General features: G+C 43.6%; 1 protein-coding gene across 1 annotated transcript; it reads left to right on the top strand.

Annotated features, from left to right (window-relative positions):
- The first annotated feature begins 33 nt into the window (after window positions 1–33).
- LOC115101881 (WD repeat-containing protein on Y chromosome) lies at window positions 34–21628 on the top strand. The gene is made up of 27 exons (XM_065006047.1): window positions 34–95; window positions 200–242; window positions 366–513; window positions 4261–4379; window positions 5585–5688; window positions 6581–6767; window positions 8342–8459; window positions 8663–8747; window positions 9375–9486; window positions 9627–9707; window positions 10441–10571; window positions 10875–10942; window positions 11150–11298; window positions 11486–11623; window positions 11790–11897; window positions 12033–12260; window positions 12366–12436; window positions 12614–12818; window positions 13925–14143; window positions 14342–14473; window positions 14634–14849; window positions 16260–16409; window positions 17302–17470; window positions 17960–18092; window positions 18345–18516; window positions 18758–18856; window positions 21202–21628. The coding sequence occupies exons 1-27, from the start codon at window positions 34–36 to the stop codon at window positions 21433–21435; spliced, it is 3681 nt and encodes a 1226-aa protein (XP_064862119.1). The 3' UTR covers window positions 21436–21628.
- The last annotated feature ends 307 nt before the right edge of the window (window positions 21629–21935 follow it).

Here is a 21935-nt window from a genome sequence, read left to right as displayed (position 1 = left end):
ACAACAAACCAACCATATGGCCTAATGTTAGTCATGGGAAGTACTTCGCCCCAGGGCAGCAATACCAACATGATGAAGGTATCTTCAGAGGCCTGGTATGTGCATTGAGTGATGAGATTGCTGTCTAGCCATTTACACTGAGGATCATCATTTTGTAAATGTTTATCACAATTCTCTGCATAAATAACTTTTCTTCCAGGTCCCCTACTGATGGAGACAAGCACAAACAAAATGGACCACAGGTATAGTGTAAAGACTACTTGTGCACTACAGAACTTTCTACTGTATTCTTCTTGGTCTGATTGTCTGGTTGTGAGAGATGTAAAAGTACTGTTATTCCTTCTATCCCGTCCCTTGTTGTGTAGCCGACTGCTGGCAGCGGGTGCACAAAGAGTGACTCCCCAGAGGAGGGCGAGAAGAGGAACCAGGGACGTGTGGAGGACCAGATCAACGAGGAGCACCTTCAACGGATTGAGGCCATGTTCCATGAAGCAGACACCGACGGAGGGGGAGGTACATAGATTCCGTACATTTACATTACATTTACATTTAAGTCATTTAGCAGACGCTCTTATCCAGAGCGACTTACAAATTGGTGCGTTCACCTTAAGACATCCAGTGGAACAGCCACTTTACAATAGTGCATCTAAATCTTTTAAGGGGGGTGAGAAGGATTACTTTATCCTATCCTAGGTATTCCTGAAAGAGGTGGGGTTTCAGGTGTCTCCGGAAGGTGGTGATTGACTCCGCTGTCCTGGCGTCGTGAGGGAGTTTGTTCCACCATTGGGGGGCCAGAGCAGCGAACAGTTTTGACTACCTCTCATCCACACCCCATCTCCTGTTGATCCAGTTCTGATAGTGAAATCTACTAGCTTGACGTCTGTCTATATGCGTTAGAAATTAACCTGGAGACAAGGGTACCGTTCTGATGTCTCACTCCTCATGAAAGCTTCTTGACTATAGCAGTGCCATCGCTGTGCTCATTTTCAACACCGTCTGAAGATACGTTGTGGCATGATCAGAAATACAGTGGGGCAAAAAAAGTATTTAGTCAGCCACCAATTGTGCAAGTTCTCCCACTTAAAAAGATGAGAGAGGCCTGTAATTTTCATCGTAGGTACACTTCAACTATGACAGACAAAATGAGAGAGAAAAAATCCAGAAAATCACATTGTAGGATTTTTAATGAATTTATTTGCAAATTAACAAGCAAGATTTCTGGCTCTCACAGACCTGTAACTTCTTCTTTAAGAGGCTCCTTTTGTCCTCCACTCGTTACCTGTATTAATGGCACCTGTTTGAACTTGTTATCAGTATAAAAGACACCTGTCCTCAACCTCAAACAGTCACACTCCAAACTCCACTATGGCCAAGACCAAATAGCTGTCAAAGGACACCAGAAACAAAATTGTAGACCTGCACCAGGCTGGGAAGACTGAATCTGCAATAGGTAAGCAGCTTGGTTTGAAGAAATCAACTGTGGGTGCAATTATTAGAAAATGGAAGACATACAAGACCACTGATAATCTCCCTCGATCTGGGGCTCCACACAAGATGTCACCCCGTGGGGTCAAAATGATCACAAGAACGGTGAGCAAAAATCCCAGAACCACACGGGGGGACCTAGTGAATGACCTGCAGAGAGCTGGGACCAAAGTAACAAAGCCTACCATCAGTAACACACTACGCCGCCAGGGACTCAAATCCTGCAGTGCCAGACGTGTCCCCCTGCTTAAGCCAGTACATGTCCAGGCCCGTCTGAAGTTTGCTAGAGAGCATTTGGATGATCCAGAAGAAGATTGGGAGAATGTCATATGGTCAGATGAAACCAAAATATAACTTTTTGGTAAAAACTCAACTCGTCGTGTTTTTCATCCAAAGAACACCATACCTACTGTGAAGCATGGGGGTGGAAACATGCTTTGGGGCTGTTTTTCTGCAAAGGGACCACGACGACTGATCCGTGTAAAGGAAAGAATGAATGGGGCCATGTATCGTGAGATTTTGTGTGAAAACCTATCAGCAAGGGCATTGAAGATGAAATGTGGCTGGGTCTTTCATCATGACAATGATCCCAAACACACCGCCCGGGCAACGAAGGAGTGGCTTCGTAAGAAGCATTTCAAGGTCCTGGAGTGATCTAGCCAGTCTCCAGATCTCAACCCCATAGAAAATCTTTGGAGGGAGTTGAAAGTCCGTGTTGCCCAGCAACAGCCCCAAAACATCACTGCTCTAGCGGAGATCTGCGTGGAGGAATGGGCCAAAATACCAGCAACAGTGTGTAAAAACCTTGTGAAGACTTACAGAAAACGTTTGACCTCTGTCATTGTCAACAAAGGGTAAAAACTTCTTGACGCTACCCATCCCGGTACCGGGATAATTGTCATCAGCAACCGCTGAATAGCATAGCGCCACAGTCAAATAATATTACTAAAAAATATTCATATTCATGAAATCACAAGTGCAATATTGTAAAACACAGTTTAGCCTTTTGTTAATCCACCTGTCGTCTCAGATTTTGAAATGATGCTTTACAGCGAAAGCAATCCAAGCGTTTGTGTAAGTTTATCGATAGCCTAACATAATGTACACTAAGCATTAAGTAGCTAGGTCACGAAAATCAGAAAAGCAATCAAACAAATAGTTTACCTTTGATCTTCGGATGTTTTCACTCACGAGACTCCCAGTTACACAACAAATGTTCCTTTTCAAATCAAATTATTTGAAAATGCTGTACAGAAACCCAGCCTAAAACCCCAAACAGCAAGCAATGCAGGTGTAGAAGCACGGTGGCTAGGAAAAACTCCCTAGAAAGGCCAAAACCTAGTAAGAAACCTAGAGAGGAACCAGGCTATGTGGGGTGGCCAGTCCTCTTCTGGCTGTGCCGGGTGGAGATTATAACAGAACATGGCCAAGATGTTCAAATGTTCATAAATGACCAGCATGGTCGAATAATAATAAGGCAGAACAGTTGAAACTGGAGCAGCAGCACAGCCAGGTGGACTGGGGACAGCAAGGAGTCATCATGTCAGGTAGTCCTGGGGCATGGTCCTAGGGCTCAGGTCCTCCGAAAGAGAGAAGGAGAGAATAAGAGAACGCACACTTAGATTCACACAGGACACCGAATAGGACAGGAGAAGTACTCCAGATATAACAAACTAACCCTAGCCCCCCGACACATAAACTACTGCAGCATAAATACTGGAGGCTGAGACAGGAGGGGTCAGGAGACACTGTGGCCACATCCGAGGACACCCCTGGACAGGGCCAAACAGGAAGGATATAACCCTTTTGTTCCATAAAGATTATTTTCATACCCAAAATACCAACGTTTGTTTGTCGCGTTATGTTCAGAAATCCACAGGAAAGAGCGGTCACGACAACGCAGACATATATTCCAAATAATGTCCACAGAAACATGTCAAACGTTTTTAATAATCAATCCTCAAGTTGTTTTTAAAATATATATATTTGATAATATTTCAACCGAGTGTGTAGCTTTTTCAATAACAGCGGGAGAAACAATGGCAGCTTTACTTAGTTGCGCAAAACTCACTCTGAGAGCCCCCACCTATCCACTTACGCAATGTGATCCTTCACGCTCATTTTTCAAAATAAAAGCCTGAAACTATGTCTAAAGACTGTTGACACCTTAGGGAAGCCATAGAAAAAGGAATCTGGTTGATATCCCTTTAAATGGAGGATAGGCATGCATAGGAACACAGAGGTTTCAAAAAAAGAGGCACTTCCTGATTAGATTTTCCTCAGGCTTTCGCCTGCAATATCAGTTCTGTTATACTCACTGACAATATTTTTACAGTTTTGGAAACGTTAGAGTGTTTTCTATCCTAATCTGACAATTATATGCATATTCTAGTTTCTGGAGCTGAGAAATAGGCAGTTTCAAATGGGTACGTTTTTTAGCCAAAAACGAAAATACTGCCCCCTACACGCAAAAGGATAACAAAGTATTAAGATAAACTTTTGTTATTGACCAAATACTTATTTTCCACCATAATTTGCAAATAAATTTATTACAAATCCTACAATGTGATTTTCTGGATTTCTTTTTCTCATTTTGTCTGTCATAGTTGAAGTGTACCTATGATGAAAATTAGCCTCTCTCATCTTTTTAAGTGGGAGATCTTGCACAATTAGTGGCTGACTAAATACTTTTTTGCCCCACTGTACAACCATGGTTCAACACTATTATCCTAATGACCCTCTTTTCTCCTCTCTTTCTGTCTCCCTCGCTGAAAGGATTGGATATGGAAGAGTTTCGTGAGGCAATCAAGAAGATCATGGGTGACATTGATGATGAAGATGTGGACATTATCTTCATGAAGGTGGACACCAACTGTGACGGCGGTGTGGACTGGGTGGGTGTCTGTCTGGCCAAGCTGGTAGTTTTCAGGACTGTAAAACAAAGGCGTTTTATATTTCTCAGGGTATGGGTTAATGGGTACACGGTAGGGCGAAATTGGGACTAGGGGGATAAAAAGAGTCAAATTTCATCCTTCCTCAGGCTTTTTACATGCTCCCAAAGAGTGTCACTTGTCTCTCACAGTGAGCCCCCTCTGCCTCAAACCCCTAGCTGCCACCCCAAACCATTATTTACGATGATCCCTCGCCTGTTACTAGACAGAGGGCCAGACCAGGGATGTCTGTGTGCTGAGGCACAGAGGGTGACTGTGGTGGGAGTCTCTTATCTAAATGCCTGAAGAGTGAATAACCCCAGCCCCCCCGCACACACACACACACACTGATCCAGGCCAGACTCCTACTAGAAAGACTGGAATGCAACATCCACTCCAGAGGGAGAAAGGACTTATTTGAATAACACATGATCTCATTGTTTTAGTTTCAAATGGAGTTGGATATGATTCTTCATTCCTCACTGACGTATTTACTACATTTACTCCCTATATGAATATATCCGCAGGCAGCTTACTCATGAAACCCATGGATCATTAGACTTTTTGTCAAACCTCTATGCTCACAAGCAGTGAGCAATATTTTTAAAATTCCACCTTTCTCCACATACTTAATGTCTGCACCCAAAATGAAGGCACAGAAATGCACACCTGCTTAGAAGAGGTGCTGGCTATCCGAGTAGAACACTTGAAAAAGAAAAGCAGAGCTGCACATTCAACGTAGAGTTTGATCTGAAGCTATTGTGTTTTTGCTATCATTATAAGTGTTTGTAGGCGTATGTAGCCAAATTGTATTTATGATCACATGTTATCCATTCATGACTTATGTCTATTGACATCTGTAAATCTTCCAATGAAATCAAGCCACAGCTAGCTTTGATTATGGACACCGGTGTGTGTGTCCTTTCAAACTATATAAACTAGTGATCTGCAGTGTTTGTCATTATACTCTGATGAAGATAGCTTGGCTGTCGGAACATTGGTTGTAACATGATTTTGCTTCTGAGCTCTTAGAGAGCGAATTTCTTTTTCATGCATCCAAAATGACACACTATTCCCTACTCTCTAGCGCACATGTGGGGAGTAGGGTGCCATTTCTTATTCGCCTTTGGACATACAGTAGCTCATGATGTGTGCCTGTCTGCCTGTAGGATGAGTATCTAAACTACATGCTGCTGGAATACAGGGAGAAGGACTCCCTACAGAAGCAGAACCGTCCCCTCTACTTCCCTAAACCTCTAAAGATCATCCCTGTGTAAGTGCTCTCTCACTTGGATCCTATTCATTATGGCACACCGTAGCAAAACGTTTTGCAATGGAAAACAAAAACAAGCGTTTCTTATTGGAAAAGTCCAAGCAGTCCCTCTGTGTTTCAGTCCATTAATTGGACCCTGGGTTAGGTGTGTTGTCATGGTACGGTGCCATGCCTGGGAGACCGGAGAAGGATGGGATGCTACTGCTGTATGTGAGACGAGTGATGGCTCTCCGATAGACATGGATGGTTCCCATTATCGTTGGCTAGGACAACTACTCCCCAGTTGTATGTGTGTGGAGAGGGTGAAAGAGATTATTTGCATATAACAGCGCCTTTTGTAGTTTCACATGTAAATTATTCAAAGGGTCCAAGGATTTTTGCCATGAATCTCCCATACTTTCTAACCCCCACTCTTTACACCTACACCCTTTGCATTCTTCTGTTCTCTCAAGTGTATGCCTTCTTTCCTATTCTCTGTCTGTACGGGGTTGTGTGTGTCTGGTGTGGCCATGCATGCATCCCCCTGTCTGTGTCAGTGACTCATGATGACTCATGTCCGTGGATGACACAGCACTGCTACTCTCCTTACTCATGATGTGTCTATCTGAGATCACTGGCATCCAGTCCCCCTGGGGTCTATTTCTGACTGTAGGAGACATGGATATAGGCAGTCTATAAATATCACCAGAGAATGGCTAAGATAATGTCATTTAATGGAATCGTTGGAGAACAGGTCTTCAGAAATATTGCAGCTTGCCACTTTTTTTCTCATATATTTGACAAACAAAATACTCTGAATCCTAAATGTCCAATAATCCACACAGGTTTTGTTCTTTGACTGATGTCTTGGTGGTTTGTGAGGTCTGTGTGGTTTCTGTCTGGTTCTCTACAGTGCCCACTGTGAGCCCATCGTTCGGCTGCAGTTCTACCCCTTCCAGACCCCCCAGGCAGAGAAGAACGGGGGGCAGGGCAAGGCCGTGCCCAAAACCCGCGCCCAGCTGGGACGCTACCTGTCTGTCAGCCGAGATGGCATCCTCAACTACTGGAGCGAGAGGTTCAAACTGACACGCACTGTCAACGTGAGTGTGTCTGTGTGTGCACGCCACTGTGTGTGTACAAGTGCATCTTTGTGTGTGTGCACACTTAAAACACCAGAGTACTTCCCTTCAGAGGTTAGACTGAGGAGAGAGGAATTCAGTGCATTGCATGGTAGGATGAAAAAACATGAATTGAGTCGATGCTGCTCTTCCATAGAGAAGGATGGATGTCCTGTCACCACCTAGTCTATTTTAAAGTTGGCCACAATGACTCATCCATGGATATAAAGTAGACACCTGCCATGGCAATAAATCAGACCGGCATAGTTCAGCTCCACTGGGACAGGTGGTGCCACACATCACCCGTCTGATTGGGCGGGCCACTGAGGACACCGTAGGCGGATTGCCTCGTCTCTCCATGGATCTGTTAAAATCACTGCTTCTGTAAAGGCTGACCAAGATTAACAAGATCTCAATATATCTAAACCCTCTGAATTTTGCATGGTATGCTATCTCTGTAATGTGATCCAGAAGACCTATGCACCAAGCAGGTGTCTTACTTCAACCTTATTACAAGTGGATTAGTGGTCTATACACAGTATACACAGAGTATACAAAATATTAAGAACAGCTGCTCTTTCCATGACATACTGACCAGGTGAATGCTATGATCCCTTATTGATGTCACCTGTTAAATCCACTTCAGTCAGTGTAGAGGAAGGGGAGGAGACGGGTTAAAGAAGGATTTTTAAGCCTTGAGACATGGATTGTATATGTGTGCCATTCAGAGGGTGAATGGGCAAGACTTCTATTTAAGTGCCTTTGAACGGGGTATGGTAGTAGGTGCCGTGTGCGCTGGTTTGTGTCAAGAATTGCAACGCTGCAAGAATTGGCCCAACACCCAAAAGACATCTAGCCAACTTGACACAACTGTGGGAGTCAACATGGGCCATCATCCCTTTTTAGTTGAAACATCAACATTATCGCTTTTATATATATATATATATATATATATATATATATATAGTTGAAGTCGGAAGTTTACATACACTTAGGTTCGAGTCATTAAAACTTGTTTTTCAACCACTCCACATATTTCTTGTTAACAAACTATAGTTTTGGCAAGTCAGTGAGAACATCTACTTTGTGCATGACACAAGTCATTTTTCCAACAATTGTTTACAGGCATATTATTTCACTTATAATTCACTGTATCACAATTCCAGTGGGTCAGAAGTTTACATACACTAAGTTGACTGCCTTTAAACAGCTTGGAAAATCCCAGAAAATCATGTCATGGCTTTAGAAGCTTCTGAACTGGAGGTGTACCTGTGGATGTATTTCAAGGTCTACCTTCAAACTTAGTGCCTCTTTGCTTGACATCATGGGAAAATCAAAAGAAATCAGCCAAGATTGTAGAAAAAATATATAATTCTAGACCTCCAAGTCTGGTTCATCCTTGGGAGCATTTTCCAAACACCTGAAGGTACCATGTTCATCTGTACAAAAAAAACAAAGACATATCTAAGTGACCCCAACATTTTGGACGGGAGTGTATGTGTGGTTGTAGTGGTCTACTGACTTTTGACCGTCCTTCTCTATCTGTCCTCTATCAGTTGGACCAGCTGAAACGAGCCCCCCCCTCCACCTCCATCCAACAGATCTGGGTAACCGACATGATCTGCTTGAGCAACCTTAACCTCCTGGCCATCGCCTCCACCGGACGAGACGTTGGTGTGTATGCATGTGTGGAGCCTGCAGCAAGTGCATGCGAGGGTGTGTGTGTCTGTAAGAATTGTAATTAACCCTGAACAAAACCATGAACCACATCAGACCAGATTCGGTAGTAGCAATTTAACATCCATTACTTTCACTTTGTATAGCTTTAGACATTATTTAATGTGTTTCTCTGTGTATTATGCCTGTCTGTGTGTTAGAGTTTTATGACATCAGCGCCAGCAAGTGTGACATTGTATTCTCTCTGACTGGACTGGAGGGCTACGTGGTTGTCATGGATTACTGGTAGGGCATTGGCAAGTGCATTGGATTTCCGGACACTAGTTAGTCTAGCAACTTATATTACTGATAGGGAAATGGATATGTTTTTAGATTACTGATAGGCAGCGGTGGAAAAGTACCTAATTGTCATACTTGAGTAAAAGTAAAGATACCTTAAATAAAAAATGACTCAAGTGAAAGTCACCCAGTAAAATACTACTTGAGTAAAAGTCCTAAAAGTATTTGGTTTTAAATATACTTAAGTATGTGGTTAGGGAGTCTGCCAGATAAAAGACAGTAGGGATGACCATGGATGTTCTCTTGATGTGTATGATTTGGACCATTTTCCTGTCCTGCTAAGCATTTCTAAATGTAACGAGTACTGTTGGGTGTCAAGGAAAATGTATGGAGTAAAAAGTACACATACCCCCAAAAACGACTTAAGTAGTACTTGTAAGTATTTTTACATAAGTACTTTACACCACTGCTGATAGGGCATTGGCTAGGACTTTCAATTACTGGTATGACATTGGCTATAGGGCATCACACATAAAACATCAGGTCAGTCAAAGGGAGGATCTGTTAACGGTGCATTTTGTTGTGTAAGGCTAATTTCCCACACTGTCTGTGTCTGTCTATATGTCTGTCCAGGTCAGATGGAACCAAAGCAGTGTTTTCGATAGGGGACATTGAGGGTTATGTGTCTGTCTTCATCTCCAGTGATGTGCTCCAGTATGGACTGTTCAACAGCGGGGCCTTTAAGTCTGGTACTAACCCTCCCTGTCCTGATGCAACACTCCATTCACTGTACAAAATCAAACCCTTCACTGTACATAATTCAACCCTTTCTCTTCACCTTATGATTTTTCTCAGCTAGTTGGGTGGATGGTTACCCTCTCTTTCTCTGTCTCAGGGGGGAATTGCCGCATCCCTGTCCCAGCTCTGTTGAAGAACACCTCCAAGTATTTCCTGTGTTTCAAAGTGGTACGTTGCTCAACAAAGGCAATTATTCTGGTCAGTCTAAGAGTAGGAATCTGTGCATGGTTTTGTTATAGCCCAGCAGTAACACTTTGATTCAAATATTTAACTAATTAAGGTCTTCACTTCACTTACAATTATGCTGCATTGGGGTCTGTTACTGTAGGCTTTTGAATGAATGTCCACCCACCAGTAGATCTTTAGGACTGGAATGAAGATTTGGGTGGACGGTAACCCTCTCTCCTGCTCCAGAGTTTTGCAGAGATGTAAAGGATTTGATGAAAATAACGTTAATGATAAGGTCTCTATTTTTATAATAGTCAACACAGTTTTACGTCTGTTGGAGAGGAAGGAAAAATAAAGGGATGACAACAGCATTGTGAGAGATGGAGAAGGGGATGGGGTTATGGAGAGAGTGTCTCTACCTCTGTGATGGATCAGTCTGTCACAAAGGGACTGTCCCATTTACCCATCTGTGACCATATCACTGACTAATACATACTAATCAGGTAGAAGATGATAGTCTGCTGGTCAGGGGGGGAGCCTGGGCCGGAAGATGGACTGATAGTAGACCACATACTTCCATTTGACCACATGTGCCTCCACTTCCCTCTCAGCAGTCTTTATTACACTACTCTATTACCTATTTATTACGTAGGTCTCTTATTTTATCAGGATCCCGCCTTTTTCACACCATTACTGTATCTCTACTTGTCATGCCTCTGTGCTCCCCCCCAAGGCCCTGCACAATAACTGGTGCCATCAGATCCGCTTTCTACCAGAGTTAAACGCTGTCGCCACCTGCTGTGCATCTGACCAAACTTCCATGGTTCTCACCACTGTGCCCCACTCTCAGAAGGCTAAAATACAGTACGTTCCCCCTGCCCGGCACACAGTGCATGCTCCTACATATTGGTCCAGGAACTCTCTCTCCTACCTTATTCCACTCACTCGTATCTGTATCTCTGTCGACCGTACAGAGGAACAGGGCCCATATTCACAAAGCGTTTTTGAGTGCTGATCTAGGATCAGCTGCCCTTTAAAAGTCCTACTTTTAAGACACTGAATAAGAGCCCTGATTGTTACAGTAGCATTTTGCTCATTTTCACAAAAGTACTAAATGTTTAGGAATACAATTTGTTTCCAAAAGTGACTGTACTTTCTCCATCATAGCAACTCATTCTTTCAGCTGAGGAAGGGAATCCTCTGCTTTGACTACTCTCCAGAGTTTAACATTCTGGGTAAGAGATTGATTAGGATGAATCCTCCTTCACTAAAGTCTAATAATAAGGCAATTAGTCATTTGGGTTATGTTTGTGCAAAAATATCAGCAGTCTTTTTTTCACCACCTGCATTTTTGTTTCTTACATGTCAAATCACTTTGTGTAGATAAATGAATTTCAAAGTTAAAAGAAGGGTTGTGTTTTGAATTTGAATCCCTGTCATAGTGACTGGAGGCTTTGACCGCATTGTGAGGATATGGAACCCGTACGTGAACAACTGTGCCACCTCTCAGATGAAGGGCCACTCCACAGCCATCACACACATCATGGTCAACAGCAGCGACAACAAGATCATCAGCATCTCCAAGGACAAGGTCTGTCTGGGGACAAACCTGATCTACGGTCTCTGGTTACTCGGTGATCAGGATTACTTGAAATCATGTTATGAGAAATGTGATGAGCAAGAATTGCTATGAATGTAAGAGAAACACTGCTTGATTTCACGCACATGATCACACTGTTTTCTTTCCTATTCTCTGTCTGTGTCTCTCTTGGTCTCAGAATGTGCGTGTGTGGGACCTGCAGGACTGTGCCTGTCTCCAGAATATCCACTCCAGGAATGTGACCATGAGTCGCTTCCCTATCTCAAGTGTCCACTACAACAGAGACACCAACACCCTAGTGCTGGCTACCTTTCTGGTATGCTCCCCACCTTGTTCATTCACATACTGTAGGACACATAAAAGGGGACTGATTGAAGTAATCAAGGCCCTAGGAAGATTATCGTCTCACACATATGTTACAGCTTCTCTAGCATCAACAGCTATGCTTTTTTTTGCCTATTATAACAGCAATCTTTGTGCAGATAGGGGTTCTACATGGAGTGGTGGATGATGTGGATACTGTTCACAAGCTGCAGACATCACATGAGCAGCCCCTGTGTACAGCTCTCTATAACACCAACTTCAAACAGGTGAGTTGTTGGGTATACTCTAAAACACCAGTTGGCTGGATGAATGAACAAATATCTCATTCATTAAGATATGAATGAAAGAACAATGTTCTGTCCCATTTGAACCCCAAGGTGCCTGCCTTCTCTCTGTTCCAGGTAGTGAGTGGCTGTCATAACGGCGTGGTGAGCGTGTGGGAAATCCTGACTGGGGAGAAGATCATGCAATTCCAGACATCTCCGGAGAAGGCGGTGGAGGTGACGGCCATGACGTTTGATGGGCCCAAGCGCCGCCTCATCACGGGGTCCAAGGATGGTAGCCTGCGCCTTTGGAACTTCAACAACGGAGCGCTGCTAGCTACACTCCCCATACTGAATGATAACGAGGTAGAAGTTACGCCTAACTACAGAGCAGGGATCAGTAGCTAGCCTACCTTCGTTCAGCCTTATCCAATAGGGGGATAAGAACATCTAACCCTGCTATTTTTCCAGGTGACTGGGGTCATTTACATCAACCAAAGGATATATGTGTCCGGCTGGAGCAAAAGGGTCATGTGGTACTTGTGAGTACACCTCCCATTGACACCATGTGTCATTAAAGTCTGCAGGGTTAAATGTATACTGAGCAATGTGACGACATCACACACTGCGGAACAACTTCATGCCGGATGATGTTGTATTTCTGAGTGTACCTTTTTAAGGCTCCTCTGATGTCGTGTGGTTGTTGCTATGGCTGCCAGGGATGTGAAGGAGGATATGGAGATGGAGTACCGTATCTGGAACCAGTACCATGCCGAGGATATCTACTCCATGCATGCCCACGGCAACAAGATGCTTGTGACCGCCTCCTACAGTGGTGACATCATCGTATGGAACATCGACTCGGGGCGGGCTTTCTGCCGCTTCAACGCCTGCGAGAGTTCGCGACCACTGCTGCCCAATCGGGTGAGGGGATAGTGATCATACTTACTTTTTGACCAATCCCCTAGAACAGGGGGTTTCAAACTGGGGTCCATGGCCCACTAGGGTACGCGGAGGTACTGCAGGGGGTCAGCGTAATTTTTAAAATATTTGTTTTATTATTTGGAGAAAAAGTATTATTTTATGAATATTGCTAGCTACAACAGAATGCCATGTTTATGTCTGTCCAGTAGGAAGGAAGTTATATGTAGTTTCACGATCCAATGCTAACTAGCGTTAGCACAATTAATTAAAATCTACAGAAACAGTTAACATGCCAACAAAAATATTTTCTCAGCTGCCAAGATACCTTTCTAGCTAATAGGGTATGTTAGAGTTTACACTTCCTCTTCCAATTAAGTGTGTGGAGGTCAAAATAATGAAACTCTATTCATTTTAAAATGTTGATTACTTCTACTTGCCATTATCATTCACCTGATAATCAATCAAATGTATTTATAAAGCCCTTTTTACATCAGCTGATGTCTCAAAGTGCTGTACAGAAACCCAGCCTAAAACCCCAAATAGCAAGCACGGTGGCTCGGAAAAACTCCCTAGAAAGGCAGAAACCTAGAGAGGAACCAGGCTCTGAGGGTTGGCCAGTCCTCTTCTGGCTGTGCCGGGTAGAGAGGAACCAGGCTCTGAGGGGTGGCCAGTCCTCTTCTGGCTGTGCCGGGTGGAGATTTATAACCGTACATGGACAAGATGTTCAAACATTCACAGATGATCAGCCGGGTATTATAATAATAATCATCATCATCATCACAGTGATTGTACAGGGTTTAACAGGTCAGCACCTCAGGAGTAAATCTCAGTTATTTTTTTATAGCCAAGCATTCAGCAGGTGCGGTAGAGAGAGGGAGTCGAAAACAGCAGGTCGGGGACAAGGTAGCACGTCCGGTGAACAGGTCAGGGTTCCATAGCCCCAGGCTACAAGACGCAAGTTTTTTTTTTTTTTTTCAACATATGATGAGAGGGTCCCTGGGTTGCCAGTTTGCTTGGGCAGGGGGTCCCTGGGCAAGTAAAGTTTGAAAACCCCTATGCTAGAAGGCTAAATGATCATGTTTTTGTTGCCCAATCCTGCCTTCCAGGTGATTGACAGGTCAGCTTTTGACAGATTTGAGGTATCAGATTCTAAGGGCTCGTTTGATGAGAGCGAATGGACAGATTCATCAGAGGACAGAGGGGAGGCCACAGTCTCCCAATCCAGCCAGGGAGTCTCAGTGGGGCCCGGTGCACCCCCTCCTCATCCCCCTTCTCATCAGGAGGACAAGGACAGCTCTTGCAGCAGCACCCCTGAGATGATCCAGGTGAGACATTCTGACCCATAACTGCTGACCAGGGTTAAGGTCCATTCATGAAGTGAATTGAAAAAATAAATCGCTGTGTGTTTTCAATGAGGATGTATTATTTGTCTGAATTGAAAATTGAATAGACTTCAACCCTGCTTCTAACCCTCCCATTGGCTTCTCTCTTAGTTGATATTTGACCTTATTTGACCCCACCAGGAGGAGTCAGGCGCTGAGAAAGAAAATGAGAGAACTCATCAGAAGAAGTCACCAAAGCAGCGGCACAAGAGCGGCAAACCTCAGCCGATCAGTGCAAAAGAGTTAGAGAAACCCAGACTGGCTGTGGAGAAGGTATGGGCTAATGGACCAGTCAGTGGGAGTCTGTGGATGCAGCATTGGACACCCTCAGACACTGAGCAATATTCCCACGACATCAGATCAGGTCACAATGATGTAACAAGTACCAACAAATTGGTTGAACACACACAAATCCCCTCCTTCACTCCCTCAGGCTCTTTTCCTGGGAACCAGGGAGCGCAGCCCTGACACAGCCATCCTGCTGACCAGTGCAGCTGACGGCTACGTGTACGCCTGGTCCATCCACCACCTGGGGGGGCTGCTGGGCAAGTTCCGGGCGGTCCACTCCGAGGGCACGGCCATCAGCACCATGTCTACTGATCTGCAAGACCAGATGCTGCTAACTGGGGACAGCACCGGCTACATCATGGTTGGTCGGAAGAATCATAGAGGATTAGTAGCGCAGACATTCCCATATCAGAATATTACGATATACAGTGGGGAGAACAAGTATTTGATAACCTGCCAAATCGGCAGTGTTTCCTACTTACAAAGCATGTAGAGGTCTGTCATTTTTATCATAGGTACACTTCAACTGTGAGAGACGGAATCTAAAACAAAAATCCAGAAAATCACATTGTATGATTTTTAAGTAATTCATTTGCATGACATAAGTATTTGATACATCAGAATAGCAGAACTTAATATTTGGTACAGAAACCTTTGTTTGCAATTACAGAGATCATACATTTCCTGTAGTTCATGACCAGGTTTGCACACACTGCAGCAGGGATTTTGGCCCACTCCTCCATACAGACCTTCTCCAGATCCTTCAGGTTTCGGGGCTGTCGCTGGGCAATACGGACTTTCAGCTCCCTCCAAATATGTTCTATTGGGTTCAGGTCTGGAGACTGGCTAGGTCACTCCAGGACCTTGAGATGCTTCTTACGGAGCCACTCCTTAGTTGCCCTGGCTGTGTGCTTCAGGTTGGCAAACTTCAGACGAGCCTGGACATGCACTGGCTTGAGCAGGGGGACCTTGCATGCGCTGCAGGATTTTAATCCATGACGGCGTAGTGTGTTACTAATGGTTTTCTTTGAGACTGTGGTCCCAGCTCTCTTCAGGTCATTGACCAGGTCCTGCCGTGTAGTTCTGGGCTGATCCCTCACCTTCCTAATGATCATTGATGCCCCACGAGGTGAGATCTTGCATGGAGCCCCAGACCGAGGGTGATTGACCGTCATCTTGAACTTTCATTTTCTAATAATTGTGCCAACAGTTGTTGCCTTCTCACCAAGCTGCTTGCCTATTGTCCTGTAGCCCATCCCAGCCTTGTACAGGTCTACAATTTTATCCCTGATGTCCTTACACAGCTCTCTGGTCTTGACCATTGTGGAGAGGTTAGAGTCTGTTTGTTTGAGTGTGTGGACAGGTGTCTTTTATACAGGTAACGAGTTCAAACAGGTGCAGTTAATACAGGTAATGAGTGGAGAACAGGAGGACTTCTTAAAGAAAAACTAACTGTGTCTGTGAGAGCTGGAATTCTTACTGGTTGGTAGGTGATCAAATTCCTATGTCATGCAATAAAATGCAAATGAATTACTTAAAAATCATACAATGTGATTTTCTGGATTTTTGTTTTAGATTCCGTCTCTCACAGTTGAAGTGTACCTATGATAAAAATTACAGACCTCTACATGCTTTGTAAGTCGGAAAACCTGCAAAATCGGCAGTGTATCAAATACTTGTTCTCCCCACTATATGTGAATATGGTTGTTTGCTGCTAGCAGACGCTTATCTGAAGCCACTTACAGTTAACACTTTCTATCCCCCTCCACAGCTGTGGGACATAGAGAGGTACTGCTTCTGTATGCAAGGGGAGCGGGAGGGGATGGCCCCTCTGGAAAAGGCCGTTCATCTGCCCAGCCTCATCCCCAGGTACTGTAAGGTGACTGGGCCTCGCAGGATGAAGGTGGAGAAGAGAACCGAGGTGCAGCATAGAGAGAGAACATACTAGAGTAACACGTCATAAACCTTTCTAATTTCGAATAAACCATTCTAATTTGGTGGGTGTGAGTAGGAGGAGATGGTTACAAAATCAGTCATGTTCTGTATGGCACACTGTAGTGAAATGTTTTGCAACAGAAGACCGATATCAGTGTTACGCAAGTTTCTGCACATCCTCCATTTTAAAATGTTTTCTCTGCTTCGGGCCTACCGCACACGACCCTGTTCAGACAAATTTTACATGTTGATTTCAGTGGCTTTCTGGGAAATAAATATTGAAAATACATAGCAACAAATCCATTGTTGCTTTCTCACTGACTAATTAATATACACTGAGTGTACAAAACATTAAGAACACCTTCCTAATATTGAGTTGCATCCTCTTTTGCCCTCTACAGGGTGTCAAAAGTGTTCCACGGGGATGCTGGCCCATGTTTACTCCAATGCTTCCCATAGTTGTGTCAAATTGGCTGGATGTCCTTTTGGTGGTGGACCATTCTTGATACACATGGGAAACTGTTGAGCATGAAAAACCCAGCAACGTTGCAGTTCTTGACACAAACCAGTGCACATGGCACCTACTACCATAAAGGCACTTAAATATTTTGTCTTGCCCATTCACCCTCTGAATGGCACACATACACAATCCAATATTTAATTTGTCTCAAGGTTTAAAAATCCTTCTTTAACCAGTCTCCTCTTCTTCATCTACACTGTCATGGAAAGAGCATTTGTTCATAATATTTTATACACTCAGTGTACATGGATATATTATTTTCACCACATTATCCATTTCATTCCAATCAAAGAGGCTTGTAGAGTTCATAACCCTGTCTCATTTATTCATTAATTATTCACGGTTTCCACTTGGACAGGTGGTGGATGGCTGGAGCGTCTCCCTCACCCCTCCGCCCCTCCTCAGCTCCTGGCGGGGTCACCTGAAGGGCATTGTTAGTCTGGAGTATGTGGAACGTTTCCGCCTCATTGTCACCGCCAGCCTGGATTGTAATGTGCGACTGTGGACCATCGCTGGCAGCTACATAGGTGTGGTGCTCTCATATGGGCCTGTTGCGGTCTCATTTTTACATTTTAGCAGACGCTCTTATCCAGAGCGACTTCAGGAGTAATTAGGGTTAAGTGCCTTGCTCAAGGGCACATCAGAAGTTTTTTTACTTAGTCGCCTCTGGGATTCGACACGGCAACCTTTCGGTTACTGGCCCAACGCTCTTAACCAGTAGTGTGCCTGCTGCCCTGTGTGCTCTTGTTTCAAAAGATGAAAATGATATAATTTCAAATCAAGTTTTATTTGACACATGCTTGCTCCGTAACAGTGAAATGCTTTTAGGACAGTGGGGGTCTTGCTATCAGTCTTTTTTTGAATTTTTATTTTATTTTATTGAATCACATCTGTACAGTCAAATATAATCACAATACAATGTTTGAGCTATCAGTCATAATAGAGGATAGATGCGCATGGCTGGTTGGAGGCTAGGGTAGAGGTAATGTCACGCTAACTAGAAGTGTTTTCTTCAGGCACGTTTGGCCAGGCCCAGTGGCGTGTGGGAGACCACCATGCCTTCCCCTGGGAACTGCCAGTGGACCTGAGGAGGGTTGGCTCCTGCCAGACCCTCAAAGTGCTCAACCAGGGAACACAACCCCACTGGAAGTGAGTCTCAAACCCCAAAGGGCAAAGTGCAACCTGGGAGATTTTGGTCTCACTGTGACTCCTCTGTTGTGAGTGCATTGCTGAGCCATTGTTTTTTTACTTAAACATGTCCTATTATACAGTAAGCCTACATGCTTTTCCTATTTCTTGTATTGTGTGTTGTGGCTCTATGGTTTTACATTTCTAATGCTGCACACATTGCCCACCTGTGACGATAAAGATTTACTGAACTGAGCCCAAAAAACTAAACAGCTGTGCCAAACGTATCCTGGAGACACTGACCCAGCAGAAGCTCCGGCATACAGCCATGGCCAGCACTGCCTCTGACCTGCAGGAGCTGGTGCCAGCCGACCCACGCATCGCCCAGTACAGCAACGACCAGATCGAGGAGACCTGGCAGCACTGGCAAGAGAAGGGCAAACAGGTGATCGGCAGGAGGATGACAACGGGGTACTGGATAGTGGGGATACATAGGTGCTCCATATATATGGCCAACTATATCACATTGAATTGTTAGTTCCACAATCTTACTTTCAAATCTTTGTGGTTATATTGTTCAAATTAATCCATTTGAATTTGAATGTTATGTAGCACTGTAAAGTGTGGTTGGGTTTAGGTGTGAGAGAGCATTACTTACTAATCTATATGTTGTATTTCCCCTGCAGACGAGTGCCATCCTGGGGCTTGCCTACAAGCAGAAAGTGAGGCACCACCTGCCCTCCTGTCCCCCGGAACTCCAGGTGTCCTTTAGCAGCCGAGAGCAGGTGGGTGCTTCCCATTTTTACCATGACCATCTCCTTGTGCCTCCGCATGAGACTATTAGGGTTGGGGTAAATTCCACAAATTCTTATTCAATTACCTCCCAGCTGTCACTTGACGTTCTGAGAACCGTATGTTTCTTAGAGCTTGATGAGCGTGTGGTTGTCCTATGGTTGTTTTGCATACAACCTTCCCACAGCATTCTGGGAATGGAGCAGGATACCCAGCTAGCACATTCTGAGAACCATATGTTTCTTAGGTGGGAATTTTGGTACTTCAAAACAAATACAATTGTATTTGTTACGTGGAATACAACAGGTGTAGACTTTACTGTGAAATGCTTACTTACGTGCCCTTTCCCAACAATTCAGAGTTAAAAAATAGTAACACAATAAAATAACAACGAGACTATATTCAAGGAGTACCGCTACCGAGTTAATATGCAAAGGGTAAGAGGTAGAGGTAATACAGTAAATGCAATGTTATCAACACATGGAAACCATGTATTTGATACCATTCCGCTCCAGCCATTACCACGAGCCTGTCCTCCCCAATTAAGATGCCACCAACCTCTTGTGACAGTAGGTAGGGGTAGGCAATCAGGTTTGATAATAAACAGAGTAACAGCAGCATATGTGAAAGAGTGTGTGCGTGCATGTGGCGTCAATATGTGTGTGTGGGTGTGTGTGTGTGTTGGAGTGTCAGTGTAGTATGTGGGTAGAGACCAGTGAGTCTGCATAGAGCCGGTGCAAGAGATTCAGTGCAAATAAAAAGGGGGTCAATGCAAATATTCCGGGAAACATTTGATTAACTGTTGAGCAGCCTTATGGCTTGGGGGTAGAAGCTATTCAGGGGCCTTTTGGTCCCAGACTTGGTGCTCCAGTACCGCTTGCTTCAGCGTAACGTTTCCTTGTGGTTCTATTTTAAAGTAATGTTCTCATTGTTCTGAGAACATTTAAGAAACAACATTTTTCAATGGGAATTTCAGTACTTCAGCATTTTTTCTGCAGGTTTCCTCGTGGTTCTATTTAGAGTCGTGTTGTCAGAACATTAAGAACTTTCCAAAAAATTAACATTCTAAGAATGCGATTTAAAAACATGCATTCCATTCTCAGCATCAACAAAACACTCTATCCTCCATCTTAAGTGTGTTCAGGTGTGTTTGCTGCGCCCACTAATTTGCCACACCTCATCTTAAAGAGTGCTTATTTCCTTTGAAATGTGGTCTGTTTTGAGTAGATTAAAATGAACAGCTTTGTATGAATTTTAAAAACACCATCCTGGTGGCACAGTGGACTAATTCCAGGTATATAGAAGAGATCATAGGTTTGAATCTCACTGACACGAGCGACAATAAATAAATAAATGTGTTTGCATGATTAATGCATAAGCAAATTCATTTCTGTGTCCTATCTGTGCTTGCGGTTCAAAACAGTTAAACCAAACAAAGTTAGCAGTGTTATTAAGTCTTACTGAAACATTCAGCGAAAGTTAAGTTGTTCAAAAATCTTCAAATAACTTAATGTTCTGAGAACAGAAATGATAAAACTTCTCAGGAAAACATTCTAGGAACCATAGTAAAATGTTCTGACTTCCCTGCAAACTACAAATTAATGTTCCCAGAACAGGCAAAACATCCATTCTCAGAACATTTAAAAAAACTTTCAGTTTCACCGGTTAGGAAACGTATGGCTTTGCTCCCTGAAACAATGGTAATCCAAAAACGTGCATTCCCACAACTTTCAAGAAACCAAATGTGCTAGCTGGGCTCTCCATGTAAATTCCATTTAATTAACTTAAAATTCAGGTCAGTCTTTGAATTCAGAGAGAATTCATTTCCTCTCAATTGCAATGTTGGTTCAATTCAAATAATTAAATTCCCAATTCAATATCCCTGACAATTCCACAAATCCCAATATGAATTCAATTCCCTTTTTTTTCCCAATTCCCTTTCAGGCTTATCATGTCACTGTTCAGACTGCCTAGCTGGAAATATATAAAAACATGTTGAAATTATTTAACACCTGCAGTGATTTAAAAAAATACAAAGGTCATTAATTAAAATTACTGGGAAATGTACAAATATTAAGTCTAATTTAAATTCCATAACTTGAAGATTGTTCATTTGAATTGAATTCAATGTTAATTCTCCACTTTATTAGTGAATTCAACAATTTAATTTCTAATTAAACTGGAATTGACCCCAACCCTGGAGGATTTACCTCATAATGTCACATTATATACAGCAAGACTCAATGCTTGTCATAGATGTCAAGCCTCATAGGAGACAAAAATACCAATTCTGTGTGTATTCAGCTCCTACTCTAACATTCTTCATTGTCCATTGCAGCTACGGGTGTACAAGTCAATGCCCTGCACATCCCTGCTGCCCATCATCCAGCCTCCGGTACCTGAGCTACTGAAGGAGCAGCAGCAGAAGACCCAGGACGGGGCTGACATGCTGGGCAAGCAGAAGAGGAACAACAAGCGTGGTGCTCATGTACGCTTCAGCTCGAACAAAGGGGCGCGCAGGAAGTCTATCGCTCCCAAACAGCAGACCAGGGGAGGCAGCAGCATCGCCTAGGGAACTGAGTAGCTGTGATTGTGGCAGTGTCCATTGGTTTTACCTGTTATTTCTCCCTGTTTCTGAATTAACTGTTTCAATACATAATTTGTGTAATTACTGTCATGTTATTAAATGGTTTTAATTGGCACCAGTTTCACTGTCTACTACACAGTGGTGACAACCTTCGAGTGGACTTAGAGCTATCAGTTATCTCCAGTGGCATCCTCTTTATGACCCCATTAACACAAAACACTGACCCCTGGAGATGCATACTTCACACACATGGTTGGGGCCAATAAGTAAGCATTTCCCTTTAACTCCACCTGTTGTTTACAAAGCATATGACAAATAAAATGTCATATGCACACATACCAACACCTGATGAGAGGAAAGTTTATCAATAAAAATACCCTTTGGCTTTGGAGGAAGTGGAGGTATCTTTCAAACGTCTTTAATGGTATCGTCATCGTTCTCCTCAAATATGATTGGCTGCCGCTCCGCCCATTTTAGGGCCAACC

This window comes from Oncorhynchus nerka, linkage group LG20 (assembly GCF_034236695.1).
Source record: "Oncorhynchus nerka isolate Pitt River linkage group LG20, Oner_Uvic_2.0, whole genome shotgun sequence".
NCBI classification, from domain to species: domain Eukaryota; kingdom Metazoa; phylum Chordata; class Actinopteri; order Salmoniformes; family Salmonidae; genus Oncorhynchus; species Oncorhynchus nerka.
The sequence above is the reverse complement of the archived record's forward strand: the minus strand, read 5'-3'. Positions and strand labels throughout refer to the sequence as shown.

What these genes read in the sequence shown, in the direction of transcription:
- LOC115101881 (XM_065006047.1), top strand. Translation starts at nt 34, where the DNA reads ATGGGAAGTACTTCGCCCCAGGGCAGCAATACCAACATGATGAAGGTA. An exon ending in ACAAACAAAATGGACCACAG is followed by an intron (nt 243 to 365) that starts GTATAGTGTAAA and finishes CTTGTTGTGTAG; the next exon opens with CCGACTGCTGGCAGCGGGTG. An exon ending in AACTGACACGCACTGTCAAC is followed by an intron (nt 6,768 to 8,341) that starts GTGAGTGTGTCT and finishes GTCCTCTATCAG; the next exon opens with TTGGACCAGCTGAAACGAGC.